We start from the raw sequence: 16,037 nt of genomic DNA on the forward strand, positions 1-16,037 counted from the left end.
ATGCAGCCGGCGGGTGTGGTTTGTTATGAATTTGGCGCTGAATTAAGAATCAGTACTATATTATTGTGGAGAATTACTGGGATACTGTGGAGATTGTTATCTGTTATGAATTTCAAGCTATTGTTTTAACTCTGCTATTAAGAAGACTGGCAGATCTATATATATAATATATAACAAATGGCCAGGTCATTATTACTACATCTTGGAACATTTCATGACCTCTTTTTTGTATTATATCCTGCCTCATACTCCTCCTTCGCACAGATCGGCCAAGAACAGAACCAAAATGTCAAAGTACATCGCAGTGCACGGCAAGCCGCAAGGGCCAGGCGACGCCCGGCCCACGGCGCAGCAAATTGTCGAGGACGAGGAAGTTAAAGGAAAATTAGCTGGGAAGACCATCTTCATCACTGGAGCTAACCAGGGAATTGGCTTTGAGACAGTCCGCGCCCTCAGAACGACTGGTGCCACCATCTTCCTGGGGGTCAGGGATTTGAAGAAAGGGCAGCAGGCGGTTGAAGATCTACGAGCATCCAACCCGAACAACGGAGCACCACTCCACCTGATCGAACTGTCCCTCAATTCCCTCAACTCGGTCCGCGCTGCAGCCCAGGCTTTTCTAGCTCAGCGCGCCAATTTGAACATCCTCATCCTGAATGCGGGGGTGATGGCGACCCCAGAAGGCAAAACTGTTGACGGATTCGAAACCCAGTTTGGTATCAACCATCTCGGACACTTTTTACTATTTCAACTGTTGAAGCCGGCGCTGCTAGCCGCAGCCACCCCATCCTTCACCTCGCGTGTCATATCTCTCTCATCCCTTGCTCATCGCGTCAGCGATATCAGGTTCCACGATTTAAACTTCGAGGAAGAGGGCTCCTACGAACCCTGGGTTGCGTACGGCCAGTCCAAGTCCGCAAACATATACATGGCTACCGAGATCGATAAACGTTATGGACCAATGGGTGTGCACGCCCTCTCTCTGCATCCCGGTACTATTGCGACGAACTTGGGCCAGTACGTGGATCCGAAGGCAGTAGAAGCAATGGTGGACGACCAGGTGAAGCTCATGATGAAGAGTGCTCCTCAAGGTGCAGCCACGACTGTTTACGCTGCGATAAGTAAGGACTGGGAGGGCCGAGGTGGCCGGTACTTGAGTGATTGTGGTGAACCAGGGCCTGCAAAACCAAGCCTGTCTATGGTATGGACAGATGTTGGCCATGCTCCTTGGGTTTACGACGAACACAAGGCTGCCAAGTTGTGGTTTGAGTCATGCAAGTTGGTTGGCATAGAGGATAATGCTTGATTTGGGGGATTCGTACCAGACGCTTGCGGAACAAAACCCTAGGACCGTTAAGTGCTTTCCCATTAGATCTGGATCGAAGTACAAAGGATCAATTAGAACTGTCATTCATCTTCTTGTAGGAGCCCTGTAACCTTGCCCATATTTCTTATCGATTCATAGGAATGGGCACGAATGAAAGCCTTGGGTCAATTCTGTCGCTCATATCGGAAAACTTGTTCTCGACTTATAGTCGATATCACGGAATTACAGGTAGAAGAAAACAAAGCCGACGATTTTGGTTCATTTACTCGTGTTGCAACCAACAAGCTCTTTGAGCTATTTCCAGATAAATATCGCTCTCGCAACATCTGTGAACCATGGAAAGAGTAGATGAGAGGAGACTAAGACTGATTGACGTTTGTTGTTTTCGATTGTATACCCCTCCTCACGTACGCGACAGGCGAAAGTGGCGCTGCCGGACAGGCGAACCCATCACGACGCTAACCCAAATAGACAACGTTTTTTTCGCAATCCACGCTCGTTTGAGGCTTACTGAATGTTACATAGATTCTCCATTTTGCCAAAAAGATATTTCCTATTCAAATACTCTTATTCTCGCCGCTGGGTACTTCTTTAAACGTGGCGACGTCGGCCGGAATTAGGTATCTCATGTGATTTCCACCATCGCGGCGCAGCTTGTATCCACCATTCCTCATTATGAGTCCTGTTTGAGTGAATCGATCGGCGACTGCAAGAATACGGATTTCGAAACTATGCGCCTTGAAGAACAGTTCAAGGTGCTTCTTAAAACCCCCTTATCACAAGTGGGTCACAGTCCTTCCACCGAAGTCATTATCATTGACGCCCTCGATGAATGTGTTGATTTCTTTCAGGTGGGTACGGTCATTGGTCTACTGGCCAGTCTGAAGAGGTTGGACGGCATAAGACTTTATTTCCTGATTAGCAGCCCTAACGAGGACCGAATACGCGCAGCGATTGAACGTCAAGAGAATGACACAATATCACTAGCCACCAAATACCACGACGATAATGTCTCGGATAACAAGTCCATTCTGACTATTAACTTCCAAAGAATCAGGAAAGAAAAAAGAATTGAGTCGACCTGGCCGACAGAAAAGCAGTTCCCAGTGGTACACCGGTCCATCAACCCATCCCCACTCTTCATCTATGCAACAACCCTTCTCCGGTTTTTGGGTGATGGGACACGACTCGGAATTCCAAAGAAACGCCTGAAAAGTTGAATTGAGAATGACTTGATTAGCCAAGAGTAAGCCTATATATCTGCGACGCCAAACACCGTTAGAGTGCAAACGGGGACTTGATATACGAACATGCACAACATATCCAATGTTTCCATGCAAATTCTTTTTCTTCCTCTTTCATATCATCTGCTACTATGGCTACTATTGCCAAACAGCCTGCGGAGATATGGTTTCTTTACGGTATTGACATTCTTATGATTGCCGCTCGGGTGTTTTGTCGCACGCAATTAGTCGGTTGGAGAGGTTATCAGCCTCATAATTACCTTGTCCTCATTGTTACAGTAAGTCGATATTTACTAGAAATGGCTATTAGCTAACATCGTCAGTTTCTCTGGACCGGCACAGCAATCTCAGGTTATATCTTCATTAATTCCGCCAGAAGCTTACATACCTCCGATCTCAATTATAAAGAATAGAAAAATATGCCAGAAAAAGAGCATAGTAAGTAGGCTTTTAGGATGCAAATCTTTATATTTAGTTTAGTTCTCTATGTTATTGTTCTTTGGATACTTAAGGCCAATATGCTATAGCTTTATAAGCAAGTTATCTGAGGGCTATAGATGGAAAGGTTTATTAAACCTTTAATGATGCAGGTCGGTCTTGTTGGTTGTTATTATTTTAACGTTAGCCTTAATGTGTTGGCCTTTTTTTTATTTGTGGCAGGTCTGGCTAGATCCTGGATGTGAGTTAACACAGGATACATAAGTTTGGGATTGCGCTAATAAGACTAGCAGGATATTGCATTCCGCAAAATCTAATGTTTTTTATTCTTGTTCTGTCTTTTAATCTAAGTATGGATATTAGTATCATTCTTGTCCCGATTCCAGTTGTCATGGGTATCCGAGCGAAGCTCTGGAAAAAGTTCGGCCTTTGCATTTTATTTAGCTTGGGATTCTTTTGTATGACTGCTGCAATTCTCCGATTTGTCCTCATCTTGAAGGCCAGTATTTTATCATTCACTCCCCAATTGTCGCTGATCGTCCTCCAGCTGGACCAACGTGGCGAATCTGTTCTATGGTCCCTTCGTAAAGATTGCATCGGCATCTTTGTCGGTCAAGCTCCCATGATAACACCCCTTTTCAAACGCCGCTTCTGGATCACCACAGGCTATTTATCACCAAAGACAGAAACAAGGAGGAAGAGTAGACAGCCGCAAGAGGCGAACAGGCGTGGCAGCTATCCTCTGTACTGGCTAACGCGACGGCCAAATTACGCAGCACCGGACCCTTATTCCATCACCGCCATCGAGTCGATATCAGAGAGTCAGGAAGATATTGTGATGAGAACTTCTGGTCTTCCGGCGAGATTGGAGCCACTTTATGATTCATCGAATGAGATTATTGTTGAGAGGAGGGTTGATATCGAGGCTGCTGACGGGACAATCACGGTCGTGACGAAAAGATCTGAGGTGGTCATAGGGCAGAAACAGTTTGTATAAATGAACGATCGATGATAATCTGCTCAGCGTCTACTCTATTGCTCTTTGGTGTCCTCCATAGCCCAGTCGGCAGCAGCTATGGCATGGATCCGCGCCGTATCGAAAATTGGTAACTCATTCTGCGTCTCATCTATCAACAAGCCGATCTCAGTACAGTCAAGGGTCAAACATTCAGCCCCCGCAGCCTTGAGCCTCCCAATGACCTCTTGGTAAACACGTCAATAACTATTATTGATGACTCCATTACAAAGCTCTTTGTAAATGATCTTGTGCACAGTATAATTGTCCTTATCAACTGGAACAACGACTTCAAGATTGAATTTCTCCGCTAGACGAGATTTGTAAAAGTCCTTCTCCATGGTGAATCGTGTCCCTAATAGCCCGACCAACTTGTAGCCAGCCTTGAGGATCGCTTCAGCCGTTGGATCAACAATGTGGATTAGAGGTAACCCAGCTGCCGTCTCCATTCCATGAGATACGAAATGCATGGTGTTGGTGCAAAGCACAATACCTTCTGCACCAGCAAGCGCGAGTCTCTTCCCTGAGTCGTCGGGCAGTAGACCAGCTTCATCCCATTTGCCAACATGTTGAAGTGCTTCGATTTTGGCAAAGCCGAATGAGAATACTATGCATTCGGCGGAGTGCAGATCGCCCAGGACGTCGCGGACCCGACGATTTATTTCTTGGTAATAGGTGGTTGTGGATTCCCAGCTCATACCACCGATCAAACCCAGTGTCTTCATTTTGAAGTTTTTCCTTGTTGAGGATAATGTCGGAAAGCAGGCAAATTTTATGCGAGATGATTCTGACGCCCAGAGAGAATGATGAGTTGGTTGAGGAAGATCTGGTAAAAGCGAACGGAACGAGCTAAAGACAAATTTACAGGGGAAGTAAGACACGGAAGAAAATATCACAGATCAATATTAACGAGGCGGAGGAGCTAAAGTCTTACTAGTGTTTAGCTCCTTTGCCCCGCTTAAATAACATGCTTGGTTCAGCTGAAGTGAGAAACACCATTCTCTATTGGGCCGAGGGTGAGACAAGTGATGCCACGATTGGCGATGATTTCTGTAGAACCGTCATGATAGGAGCAATATTGGTAAAATGCCGAGATCCGCCATGTTCAAGGGATGAAAGTTTGAGACATCGCTAGGATCATTCATATCTTGTTCCGTCGCTATAAATTCCATCATTCCACCATGTCTTTATTGGCTTGGGCCTCAACATTTATCCGACCTGATCCTTTTCAGTGGTTGTGATTAAATATTCGACATTTGTTTTGGGGTATTCTCGTTCTAGTAGCACCGTCCAGAGTCACAACAATGTCCGAGACATCACCATTGCTCCAGCCCGGCGCCGAGGCCGCAGCCTATGGAACGCGATCATCCACCTCACCCGAATCGAGCCCCCAAGGAGAAGAGAGGACAATCATCAACAAAGACCTACCCTTCGCCCGCCTAGCAGTTATCCTAACAACAGCCTGGCTCGGCGTATTCCTCGGCGCCGCCGACACAACAGTAATCGCAACCCTCTCCGCCCAGATCTCAAGCGAATTCAATTCCCTTAGTCTCCTCTCCTGGCTTGCAACAGCCTACCTGATAGGCAACGCCGCCAGTCAACCCATTTCAGGTCGTCTAACAGACATATTCGGTCGTGGCCCTGGTTTGGTGTTCTGTAACCTCGCCTTTGCAACCGGCAACCTTCTATGTGGATTAGCTACTAGCCAGCATGCTATGATACTGGGAAGAGTGGTCGCTGGTGTAGGCGGTGGGGGTTTGATGAGTATTTCCATGTTCCTGGGTTCGGATCTTATACCGCTTAGGAAACGCGCTCTCGTGGGTGGCGTTGCGAATCTTTGGTATGGAGCTGGGACTATGGTTGGTGCTGTTTTTGGTGGGATGCTGGGTGATTATAGTGACATTGGCTGGAGAGTTGCGTTTCTTGTTCAGATCGTTCCGTCTTTGGTCTCTGCTGTCATTGCGTATGTCATGATTAAGGTACCACCAAAACAATCCGACAAGTCGTACATCAAGCGTATCGATTTTGGTGGTGTTTTCCTGGTCACTGCCTTCCTGGCAAGTCTCGTCCTTGGTCTCAGCATGGGAGGCAACATCGTGCCTTGGTCGCATCCTCTGCCAATCACGGCAATTGTAATAGCAGTATGCTTATTTATTGCCTTCATCTGCTGCGAGCTCAGGGTCTCCCAGCCGATCATTCCCGTCAAGCTTTTACTTAACCGCACCGTCCTGGCTACATGCTTTGCTAGTGCGTTTTGCGCAGCAATCAGCCTGACGAGCATTTTCTACATACCGCTTTACCTGCAAGCACGCGGAGACTCAGCCACGGATGCCGGACTCAAAATTATGCCTTCATCTCTTGGACTAATCGGACCACTACCGCTCGGGTACTTGATGAAGAAGACAGGGAAGTACGTTGGGATCGTGGTCAGTAGTATTGTCACGATGATTGTGGGCGCAATCATATTTACACTTCAAGACGATGCAAGTCCAACCTGGATGACGTGTTTAGCATTCTTCAGTCTCAGTCTTGGTTACAATACCGCTTTTAGCATTACACAGGTTGCTTGCCTCGCAGCCGTGGAGCATTCGCAACTGGCTATGGTCACATCAACAATTAGTATGACTTCATCGATGTGGGATACGAATTGTGCTAACTGTCTCTTAGTGTTAGCTCGAAGTCTCGGAAGCACCATCGGAATCACAATCGCCTCTGTTGTTTACCAGCATAGCTTGACGAGCGGCCTTTGGGCTCGATTCGGCGACTACCCGAATGCTGTCGAAGAGATACAGCGAATCCGTGACGACCTTACCGAGCTGAAGCGACTCCCAAGCGGGTGGCATGAAGGTGCTATCAAGTCGTTAATGGTAGCATTTGAGCATGTTTGGATCTTGTTACTTGCATGGGCTGTATTGGCGTTGGTCAGTATCACTCCTATCAAGCAACACAAACTATACTCTACACTGGAGCGGGAATGAGAGGCAGGTAAATCGTCTGAAACCTGGGCTATTGTGAACATTCGCTCAATTTCTTATGTCATGGATCTTATTCAATACCGGTGGACTGATAGTCAAATTCCTTCTACCTAGGCAGAATTTCCAAGTATCGAATTTTAGCGTCAAATTTGTCCCCAATATGCCCAATCAATTGGAATGTGAAGTAAAGCAAGTCAGGATTAACCCAGTCTATCTTGCATTCTGGTTGCGTAAAGTAGTAGTCACAACCCTTGTTGAACCGATCTCCGATATTCTTACATAAACACATCTCTGAACACAGAGCTCAGCTATTTGGGGAGACAACATGGAATTACATTATGAAGCCGACCTCACCTGGGTGAAGCGTATTTCCTCAAAATGCAACGTCTCTTGAGATTTCATAAAGGGCGCCCTCTTGTAGCAAATATCAACAGGACAACACATCTATCGCAGTGTATTCTCGTCTCCAGTTTCAGTCCCTGCTTCCAAAGCATGTCTGTTTCTCATTACTCATATTGTACCACTCTTTGACCATCCCTTGGCAGGCCTTGATAGCTTGTCAGCTGCCAACCAAAATCCATCACTCGTGGCTGCGCCAAGGTCTTAGCAATACTCAATTTCACACCATCCACCGTTGGTTGCATGGAAAACTATACTTGGGCACTGTTCGCCAAGGGTCTAATGACATGGAATGGGCCTGGAGTGGATCAGGATACCCGAGTTCACCCTTTTCCGACCAATTTTGCAACACGTGCGGACCGTTCAGATGCCAGCTTTACCGCCACATCAGCGATTTCTTCCAGGAGGGCTCGGAGTATTGTGCTGTACAGCAGAAATTCGTGTCACCTAGTCTAGATCGAGAGAAAGAGTCATGTTTCAGGTCAAGTCCAAGGCAGCCGGTGATTTGTGGTCGTCATAACAAGGCACTCTAGGATATGGAAGTGGTATGCAAGGTGCTTGCGTAATAGATTCGATACAACAGATAATCTAACGGAACCCTGCCTACACCTTCTTGATTGCTGTTCTACTCTACGTGAGATCAAGTCGCATGTTAAGCTCGGATTGGCAGGCATGTTACAGGTCTTGGTTCAATGCCTTTGCAAGAGGCTAAAGCTTTAAATGATAAACTAGCTAATTAACACTTGTTGAAATAAGCTCTGTTGGTCAGAGTGCAGTATATTGTTCGGATCATCATTGAGTTGTTTATTTATTACTGCCGAGCCATCTCCAATAACTTCAAAACGCCCATGCCTTTCAAAATGATTCTCATGCCCTTATAGCTTATACTAATACCAGCTCTATAATCATGTGGAATTTCCATGTAGGTGACAGATCAAGCAGTTAAAGCATAAACTGTAATATGGTAAGAGGTTGACCCGCATACTTGTCCTAAGCTTGATCCAGATGGCGCCAAGATCATATTCCCACGGCAGCTCCAGAAATCCGCAAGTTGGTTGTTATCCCATCGGCATACCAGCTTGTTATTCCTCGTAGTGTCTACCTTACATTTGACTAACCTGGCTCCTGTACTAGCATCAGGGGCTGGGGATGTAATGAGGACAAAAGACCATGTGCCGTCTGATGAATAGTAGAGAGTGTCCCCCACTGAAGTATCAGGGCCGGAGATTACCTTAACTTCACCGGTGCTAGGATGGATGCCGAATTGGACTTCATCAGGGTTGTTAAAGTTGGCAAGATAACTGTCACCTGAAGACTGAAGACTAAGGAATGCAATCCTTCCACCAACAGCTGGGTCTTGGCTATCTGGTGTGTAGAAGCGGACGGTATGTAGAGGAGGGTCGACAACAACGGTTTCTGTTGCTTGAATAGCCTGTGTAGCCTCATCCTCGACGGTGACTGTATCAACAACTCGAGTGACAATCGTTGTTGAGTAGGTCTCAGTGACCAAGACAGTTTGTGCTGTTTTGGACCTGGTCACAGTAGTGACGGTTCTGGTAACCGTTCGAGCTGGAAGCCTGGTGGATGTAGTTCGCTTTGAGACAACAGTTTGTCTCTTCAGGGTTTTAGTGCTGGGTTTGATACCCATGCAACTACAAGCAGATGAGAATTGAGCGGCATCGGGGCAGGCTTTTTGGGCTGCTGCAGGGACCTTGGTTGGCTTGATGATTGTTGGGGGCTGATTATTTGCTCGCCTGAATGGAGGATTGGCTGCACGCGTAGCAGTAACTTTCGAGACCTTTGTTACTTGAACTGTCTCGAAGTCAATATCGGTCGCTGTCACATCTCGAATGTCGGTCTTGACCACCGATTTAATCTTGGTCGCTGTCACGAGGGTGGTCGACGTTTTCGTTACGCGCTTGATCACGACGGGGTGTACTTGAACGGTCTTGACATTGTAGATAGTACTGCACGAATACTCCATCAGCCGAAGTAAATGAAGGGTATGGAAAGATCTTACGTCGGAGTAGGCACTGCCGTCGCTAGCAAAAACGATTTGCAAGCGTCAAGATTGGGATATTGATAGTTTCCAATAGCCGCTGTAACAAAGATCGCTCAGCAACAGATGGCACACGCGCTGAGGAATGGTTGCTCTTACCTTGGACACAAGTGTCTTGCTGGCAGCCTCGGGCGAGGGATGCCGCAGCGAAGCTACTGCAGAAAAAGATAAGAACCGAAAGCTTCATCTTACCAGCAGAGTAAAATTTTCTAGATACTGGAAGAAGACTGATCAACAAAAAAGGGATTAAGGAAGGATCGAAGTGTCTATATCAGACAGAGTAGTCCGTGTGCAGGGTCTAGAATATGGGATTGCTGCTAGCTCAATCAATAGTCTTTGGCCGCTTAGGACAACCAATTAAACTGGAGTGTCAATCAATAGTTAACTACTAGCCTGCAATGGTCCTGACCTACGTCATTAGTATATAACGCTCTGTCCAAGTTTGTGGATAAGCTGGGGAAAAAAAGGACTTTGTTCTAGAACTTTGGCGGGATAAAAGAAGCTATGCTAGTAAGATGGTGTCTATCTGAGCAATGTTTCGGCTCTCCGACAGTAAGCTAAGCTAATACAGACAGTAACAACCTCTAACGCAACTTGGCTTAGTGGGTTATGGGACCCAACGCCTGACACCAATTTAACATGCTGACCTTGCTATAGACCCCGTTTCGTCGCAGTTCAACAGTATGCCAACACATTCACAGGACTGTGGACGTTTTAGCAGTATGTAACTCTAAATTAGCTTGCCTGATTTAATAGGTAGACAGCTCGCAAGACGCCCTAGAGTCTGTATCATCCGGCATCATGGTGTTTAACTTGCGCGTACACCTTTAATTGTACCCCGTGATCCTTTGCTGCAGTCAGTACGTCGTACGATAATTCAAAGCTTAAATAATATTTATAACGATATCCAATTCTTATTGTCGTGGTATCAGCACAGTGGTGACTTGCAACCGCCCCCTGGCTGATGGAAGGAATTGAGATAACTTACAGACCTAGTTGCATTTATCAATAATCATGACTCAAGACCACTTACCCGCACTATATATTCGCTCTATAACGTTCCAAACACCATTCTTCAGCTTGAGTTTACAAGTAAGCACGACGTCTATTTCAGTCCCGTCAGGAAGCTCGACCGAGATATCAGATATCCTCCATAACGGAGCAAAGGTGAGTCTGGGGGAATACTCCTGTAAGTTCTGCTAGAGGCCTCTTCATAAAGTTGGCCTTTCCGGGGATGCTGAGGGCGGTCCCTTGTCAGTATGATTTTCTCAAACACTGGGCTCACATACGTACTAGTGATTGGCCGAAGTGAAGTTATGGAAGTATTCCTGCCAAATGTTAGCCGAATGGATGGAAGAACAGGAGGTCTGGCTGTATTTGTTTCCTCTGCGTCTGGTGGATCGATCCCTAGATTAGTTGAATGATCACCCTCATTCGGCACTGCTGCAAGATATGTGGATAAGAAAGTGATACACCTGATATCGCCTTGTACTGATCCGCAATTGGCAGCTAGAGTACTTGGAACTCCGAAAAGTACAGCCAGAATATGAGATCTCTTCATGTTTTATAAAGTCTATAATCGCTTAAGTGCAAAGCCGCAAATCATACAGAGGAATATAATGTCGGAACGGACGACTCTTGGGTATACTTTATGCTTTAGTGAACATCAGGGATAGAGTAATCTTATTGACCCCCTGGACACTTTCAGAGCTGAAAGAATCTGCGGTAAGCTCTGATTATTTGCTGATGCAAGTGAGGAAAAGGTGGAAAGGGTCCCAGCTCAGCTGGCCGCATGCAACGCCAAAGACAAAACGGAGCAAAACGTCCTGCTAGTGGACAATCCTGTAGATTTTAACTAATCATATTCATTCCACGACCCAACTGTTCTCATGCCTCCTCCGCTTCCAAAGGATTCTAGATCACTAGATTTAATTTGCTGATTTGACACCGTTTGAAAAAATATCAGGTAAGTTCCAGGGCAATGCCCCCAGGTCTATGGATTGAGTGTTTGGAAATTTGAAGACACTCATGGGGAAATGAAGTTAACCTGGATTTTAAGATAGTATTAGGTAACAATATTAAGTACGTCTGCCTAGTCCATCTCATCATGCGTGCGACATACATATTACTGCCTCTCCCCTAACACATCTTGTTGGTCCACCCATAGTTAGAATTGTTCCCCTTAACGAAGTAGCTGGCAAGAGGCCATCAAATGACAGTCGACCGGAGATAAAGTCGTTACTTACAATATCATCTACAGCACTAAATTAAGAAACGAATCTGTGATCTGACAGCTACTAGTTGTAGTAGTCTCAGAGCGATACGCACGTTCATAAACTGTTAACACGTCTGACAGTGTGGAGCCTGGCAGCTAGCTTGAACTAGAAGTTGAGACGGAATGTTAAGTAACTGATTGCTAATCATACTAGATTCAATAGAGTCGCCAGTTGGGCATGGAATCTGCTAGTTTAATATACAGAAATATTACGGAGCAACATTGAATAGTTAATGCAATTAAGAGCCTATAAATACTGTCTTGCTAAGAACCTGTACATCATCGATGGTGCTCCCTGAAGATTCCCTTAATTGCATTAGCATCCTAGTGGTACAGGCTCTCGTTCAGATTTAGATCTAATGTATCAGAGTGTATTGCTTATGACATTCTAGTCAGAGTATAGGTAGACCCATCCATTTCTTCCTCGCCCTCTGTTATCACAACCATCGGTGCGTCAATGTGTGCAGTGAAGTTATCTGTTGGGTCGCGAAGGAAGAATGCGGCCGAGGAGCATATTAGCTACAAGACCTAACGAAACTTTGGACTACGTTCCACTTACCAATACCTGCAACTAATGACAGAGAGGCTGTAGTTACCCAATCACCTCGAAAGCCAATTCTGTACGCTTCGAGAAGGCCTTCGTAGCCAGCTTCTATAATTTCAGGCGAAATTCCATGGATTTGTTTTATCATCGTTTCATTATGACTGGCGAGTGCCGAGACAAGTTGAGGCAGCTCCTTTTTTGGAAATCCAAGTGGTAATACAGCGTTAACTATTTTTGAACCCAGAATTGATGAGAACCCGTGATGTAAAACAGCACCGTAAAGAGCAGGACCTACGGAACCTCCCAAGCTCCTCAAAGATATCGTAAGACCCGAAGCAATAACAATCAATTCTTGTGGCGTTGCGAAATGAGCTACTGTGACGAGTGAGGGGAGACATATACCTAATCCAAATCCCTAAAAGACTGGAAAGGCCCAGATTTGGCTGGTGGTTGATTTTTGAGATATTGTTGCCATCAAGACATTGAAGAGCACAAAGAATGAAAAGGCGACTATGGTTGGAACACGCATAGCTTTCGTCTTTGAGCACCAGAGACCTGAGATGATTGCGGATATGCCAAGAGCTGCAAAGGCAACAGAGTAATGTGCGCCAGTGATCAGACTGTCTTGTGAGAAGAAAATACTGACCTCAAACGCGAAATGGTCGTTGGCACAGAAGAATACCATACCTTCAGCGAAAATACAGCCAAGAGACAATGGGAAGTTTCGATCTTGGAAAAGACAATGGTGAAACATGCCATCTCTCTTTATTTTCGTCTCATAGACTACCAATCACGACAATACAGACACCGATGATGAATGTAACGGAGACATGCGTATCAGTCCAAGAGTAGGGATTCTGAATCCACGCGAGGGACATGCAAAAGAGTACGAGAGCAGGTGTCAACAAGCCATATCCAGGCCAGTCCAAGCGATGGAACTTCTCATGGAAGCTGCAAACAAGCTGCAATGCTCTTGGAGGAGGTGAGTATAGTAGCTGCACTGATACCGTGGCGAAGGAATACATGCCAGCTACCATATACCAATACGAACGAAACCCAACATGATTCTCATTTCTGGTGACTGCGCCACCAACTAACAACCCCATGATCGCCCCCAGAGAAGCAGCAACATTTACGCTACATTGCCCCCAAGGACGATACTTCCTTGCAAAGATCTCCGACGCGATCGCATGGAGCAGAGGCTGAGTGCCATAAGATATACCTGTGACTGCAAAACCAGTTATTGCCAAGCATGGAGAATTAGCACTGGCTATGATGAGAGAACCGATAAAGCCGAAGGCGGTTAATATCACAAGGAATATCTTACGGCCCCAAAGGTCGGCGGCTTGGCTGATGGGAATGCCTAGTATGGCCGTGAAGATGGCGATGGTCTGCGTGTACCAGATCGAGTCGGAGGAGTCGTCCACTGTGGCTACAATATCCCGTGTCAAAGCTCCTTAGCCGACGGCATTGGCTACCTGGGCGAAATATATTAGGTTGATGGACTATTGGTGAGTTAGTATTTAGAGGATAGTAGATAGTAGACGTGACTTACCAGAAGTAAAAGTATACTCTTGAACGACACATTGGTATCTTTTTTGCCTGTTGCACTCGCTCTGTTGAGTACAATCGGTGTTTTAGAAGTCATGACGTACAAATGTTTCATGAATTAGTTTTCAGAGAGCAGTCAACCATGCCAGTCTTTGGATTTTTGCTTAAGACCATCATTGGTATTTAATCTACTGCAACTGGCCTCGCATTAATGTGCTATTTCTGGTTTATTGATAGGTTCAACGTTATTGTGCGACTGTCACTCTCAAATGGCTTAACTACGCGCCCGCAGTAAAATCTTTTATGTAAGAGTTGTAATGCGTATTGAACCGCTATTTTCACTACCAAGACAGATATCGCTAAACCTTGTTTTTGAAAGTATATGCTTTGTTTTGGTAGTAGTGGTGGGCAAGCCTGAAACAACGCCTCTATAATTAGTGGCAGAGCTACAACTCGTGCAAGTTCAAACTGGCGCAAACGCACAGATATCGCACCATTCCAAAGAAGATTAACCCGTTGCGACATTCGCAATCTTCTTCATGTGAATCTGAAGTTGTAAGGAGATTGATATGGACTTTACTACTCCCTTAATTAGATACGGGGTCAGATTGTCGCAAGCCACGTTGTCGTGGGCTCTGATGGCTGACTTCCTCAACCAGAACCTTGTGGTAGATAATGGAGAAGGACAAAATTGAGCAGTGTTCTCCAGATTACTGCATGCATCATCAATAGGGATACTCAGTGGCCGTCACGTATTATCTCTCCTCGATTTCCTTCATGGCACTGTACTAGCTTGCGAAGTCACGAATTATTGGAGTTCTTGCTACAACTACGCAACACTCAGAACTCCACATCGTCTAGGGTCCAACTATGATCGCTGAAGTTAACACTAACACAAGGTCCGATAGCAAACATTCAAAGAAGTCTTGGGCACGCAACTGTGCCACCCTGTTGATGAGCTGATGCGCTCCAAATAGAAACAAGTCCAGATATCAATTCTGATGAGCTGGTACGCTCCACAGTCCAAGCATGTGATTCTTACGGGTGGGGATGGGAAGTCGAAGGGACGAGATTTTGTCTTCTTGAACAACAGCGCCATTCCTCCAGTGACATTGAGAAAAATGGGTTATTGTTAGTCCCTCTTATATAAAAGTGATGAACTGGACACCAGACACATAATATATGAGTACCTTTATATGGAAATATCATCCTCCACTTATAGTATCTAAGTGCAATCACAGTCACAATGCCCAGTCTCTCAATGCATGTTATTCGACATACCCTCCCATCTCGCAAGTTGCCAGCTTCCAGCCCAAACAGATCAAGCAATCGGCCAACCATTTGAACTAATATATCCTCCACAGAGCTTGGCCTTGTATAGAATCCAACAACAGGAGGTGCAATAATTGCACCAGCCCGAGTTACTTCCATCATGTTACGCAAGTGGATTTCGCTCAGTGGTGTCTCTCTCAGTGACAATATCAGTCTTCTTCGCTCCTTCAGACAGACATCTGCAGCCCGAGTGATGAGGTCATCACAAATACCAGCATTAATGGCGGCCAATGTCTTGACTGAACAAGGAGCAACAATCATGCCGTCTACATGGAAGGAGCCGCTGGCGATCGGTGCGGCCAAGTCGCTTGGGTTGTAGACATAATCTGCAAGCGCTCGAACGGCGGCTGGTGTGTAATCTGTTTCATATTTGATGGTCTCAGCGGCCCACTTGCTAATGATCAAATGTGTTTCAACGTTTAAATGTCGAAGCGTTGTCAAGATTTGAATGTCTATGACAGCACCAGTTGCACCAGTCAAAGCGACAATAATCTTCTTTCTTGGGCTTTTTTCCATTTTGGGTCGAGAAACAATAGAGGAAAGATAGTTAGACTCGGTTGGAGGTGAAAGTCTTTTGAGATATCAAAGATGAAATATAAGCTGCTGAAGATAATAGGCTTTCAATAACATGTACAGAGAAACAAACAATTTTGGTTAATGTTGTTCTTTCAGGATTATTTATTAACGGAGTCTAAAGGGGCAATGATGATCAAATCGGTTCACTCGGTAGGCTCGGACGACCCTCCTGTTAGATGCTATGGATACTCGGTGGGCTCGGCATATGTGGACCAGGCGGAGTCGGCAGGTTCGGGGGACTCGGACATCGAATCATAACACAGTGAACCGAAAGATCATGAGAGCATGTCTGCATGCCAGAG

The 16,037-nt window shown here is 45.7% G+C and overlaps 7 protein-coding genes across 7 annotated transcripts; 3 read left to right on the forward strand and 4 right to left on the reverse strand.

Moving 5' to 3' along the window:
* The first annotated feature begins 117 nt into the window (after positions 1 to 117).
* EDB82DRAFT_481902 (uncharacterized protein) lies at positions 118 to 1,673 on the forward strand. Its single transcript, XM_025732626.2, has one exon. It carries the CDS (start codon positions 215 to 217, stop codon positions 1,304 to 1,306), a length of 1,092 nt encoding a protein of 363 aa, XP_025591532.2. The 5' UTR covers positions 118 to 214; the 3' UTR covers positions 1,307 to 1,673.
* A 538-nt stretch (positions 1,674 to 2,211) lies between these two features.
* Positions 2,212 to 4,006, forward strand: EDB82DRAFT_564053 (uncharacterized protein; the record flags this gene model as incomplete). The annotated part of the gene is made up of 4 exons (XM_065609785.1): positions 2,212 to 2,849; positions 2,895 to 2,922; positions 3,197 to 3,250; positions 3,300 to 4,006. Exons 1-4 carry the CDS (start codon positions 2,703 to 2,705, stop codon positions 4,004 to 4,006), a joined length of 936 nt encoding a protein of 311 aa, XP_065465171.1. The 5' UTR covers positions 2,212 to 2,702.
* Positions 4,007 to 4,025: 19 nt separating this feature from the next.
* EDB82DRAFT_481904 (Asp/Glu racemase) lies at positions 4,026 to 4,935 on the reverse strand. The gene has a single exon (XM_065608173.1). The coding sequence runs from the start codon at positions 4,747 to 4,749 to the stop codon at positions 4,225 to 4,227; it is 525 nt and encodes a 174-aa protein (XP_065465172.1). The 5' UTR covers positions 4,750 to 4,935; the 3' UTR covers positions 4,026 to 4,224.
* Positions 4,936 to 5,328: 393 nt separating this feature from the next.
* Positions 5,329 to 7,002, forward strand: EDB82DRAFT_564055 (major facilitator superfamily domain-containing protein; the record flags this gene model as incomplete). The annotated part of the gene is made up of 2 exons (XM_065609786.1): positions 5,329 to 6,643; positions 6,692 to 7,002. 2 exons carry the CDS (start codon positions 5,329 to 5,331, stop codon positions 7,000 to 7,002), a joined length of 1,626 nt encoding a protein of 541 aa, XP_065465173.1.
* Positions 7,003 to 8,209: 1,207 nt separating this feature from the next.
* On the reverse strand, positions 8,210 to 9,687 carry EDB82DRAFT_549011 (uncharacterized protein; the record flags this gene model as incomplete). Its single annotated transcript, XM_065609541.1, has 4 exons — positions 9,557 to 9,687; positions 9,419 to 9,497; positions 8,517 to 9,365; positions 8,210 to 8,285 (listed from the first exon to the last, which is right to left on the reverse strand). Exons 1-4 carry the CDS (start codon positions 9,642 to 9,644, stop codon positions 8,210 to 8,212), a joined length of 1,092 nt encoding a protein of 363 aa, XP_065465174.1. The 5' UTR covers positions 9,645 to 9,687.
* A 2,423-nt stretch (positions 9,688 to 12,110) lies between these two features.
* EDB82DRAFT_542536 (major facilitator superfamily domain-containing protein) lies at positions 12,111 to 13,924 on the reverse strand (the record flags this gene model as incomplete). The annotated part of the gene is made up of 7 exons (XM_065609353.1): positions 12,111 to 12,208; positions 12,292 to 12,691; positions 12,758 to 12,917; positions 12,959 to 12,963; positions 13,071 to 13,227; positions 13,375 to 13,732; positions 13,849 to 13,924. The coding sequence occupies 7 exons, from the start codon at positions 13,922 to 13,924 to the stop codon at positions 12,111 to 12,113; spliced, it is 1,254 nt and encodes a 417-aa protein (XP_065465175.1).
* A 1,119-nt stretch (positions 13,925 to 15,043) lies between these two features.
* On the reverse strand, positions 15,044 to 15,675 carry EDB82DRAFT_469572 (flavoprotein; the record flags this gene model as incomplete). Its single annotated transcript, XM_025732617.1, has 2 exons — positions 15,044 to 15,052; positions 15,109 to 15,675. The coding sequence occupies 2 exons, from the start codon at positions 15,673 to 15,675 to the stop codon at positions 15,044 to 15,046; spliced, it is 576 nt and encodes a 191-aa protein (XP_025591524.1).
* Positions 15,676 to 16,037: the final 362 nt, after the last annotated feature.

The sequence above is a fragment of the Fusarium venenatum genome (genome assembly GCF_020744135.1).
Source record: "Fusarium venenatum strain MPI-CAGE-CH-0201 chromosome Unknown EDB82scaffold_1, whole genome shotgun sequence".
NCBI lineage: Eukaryota > Fungi > Ascomycota > Sordariomycetes > Hypocreales > Nectriaceae > Fusarium > Fusarium venenatum.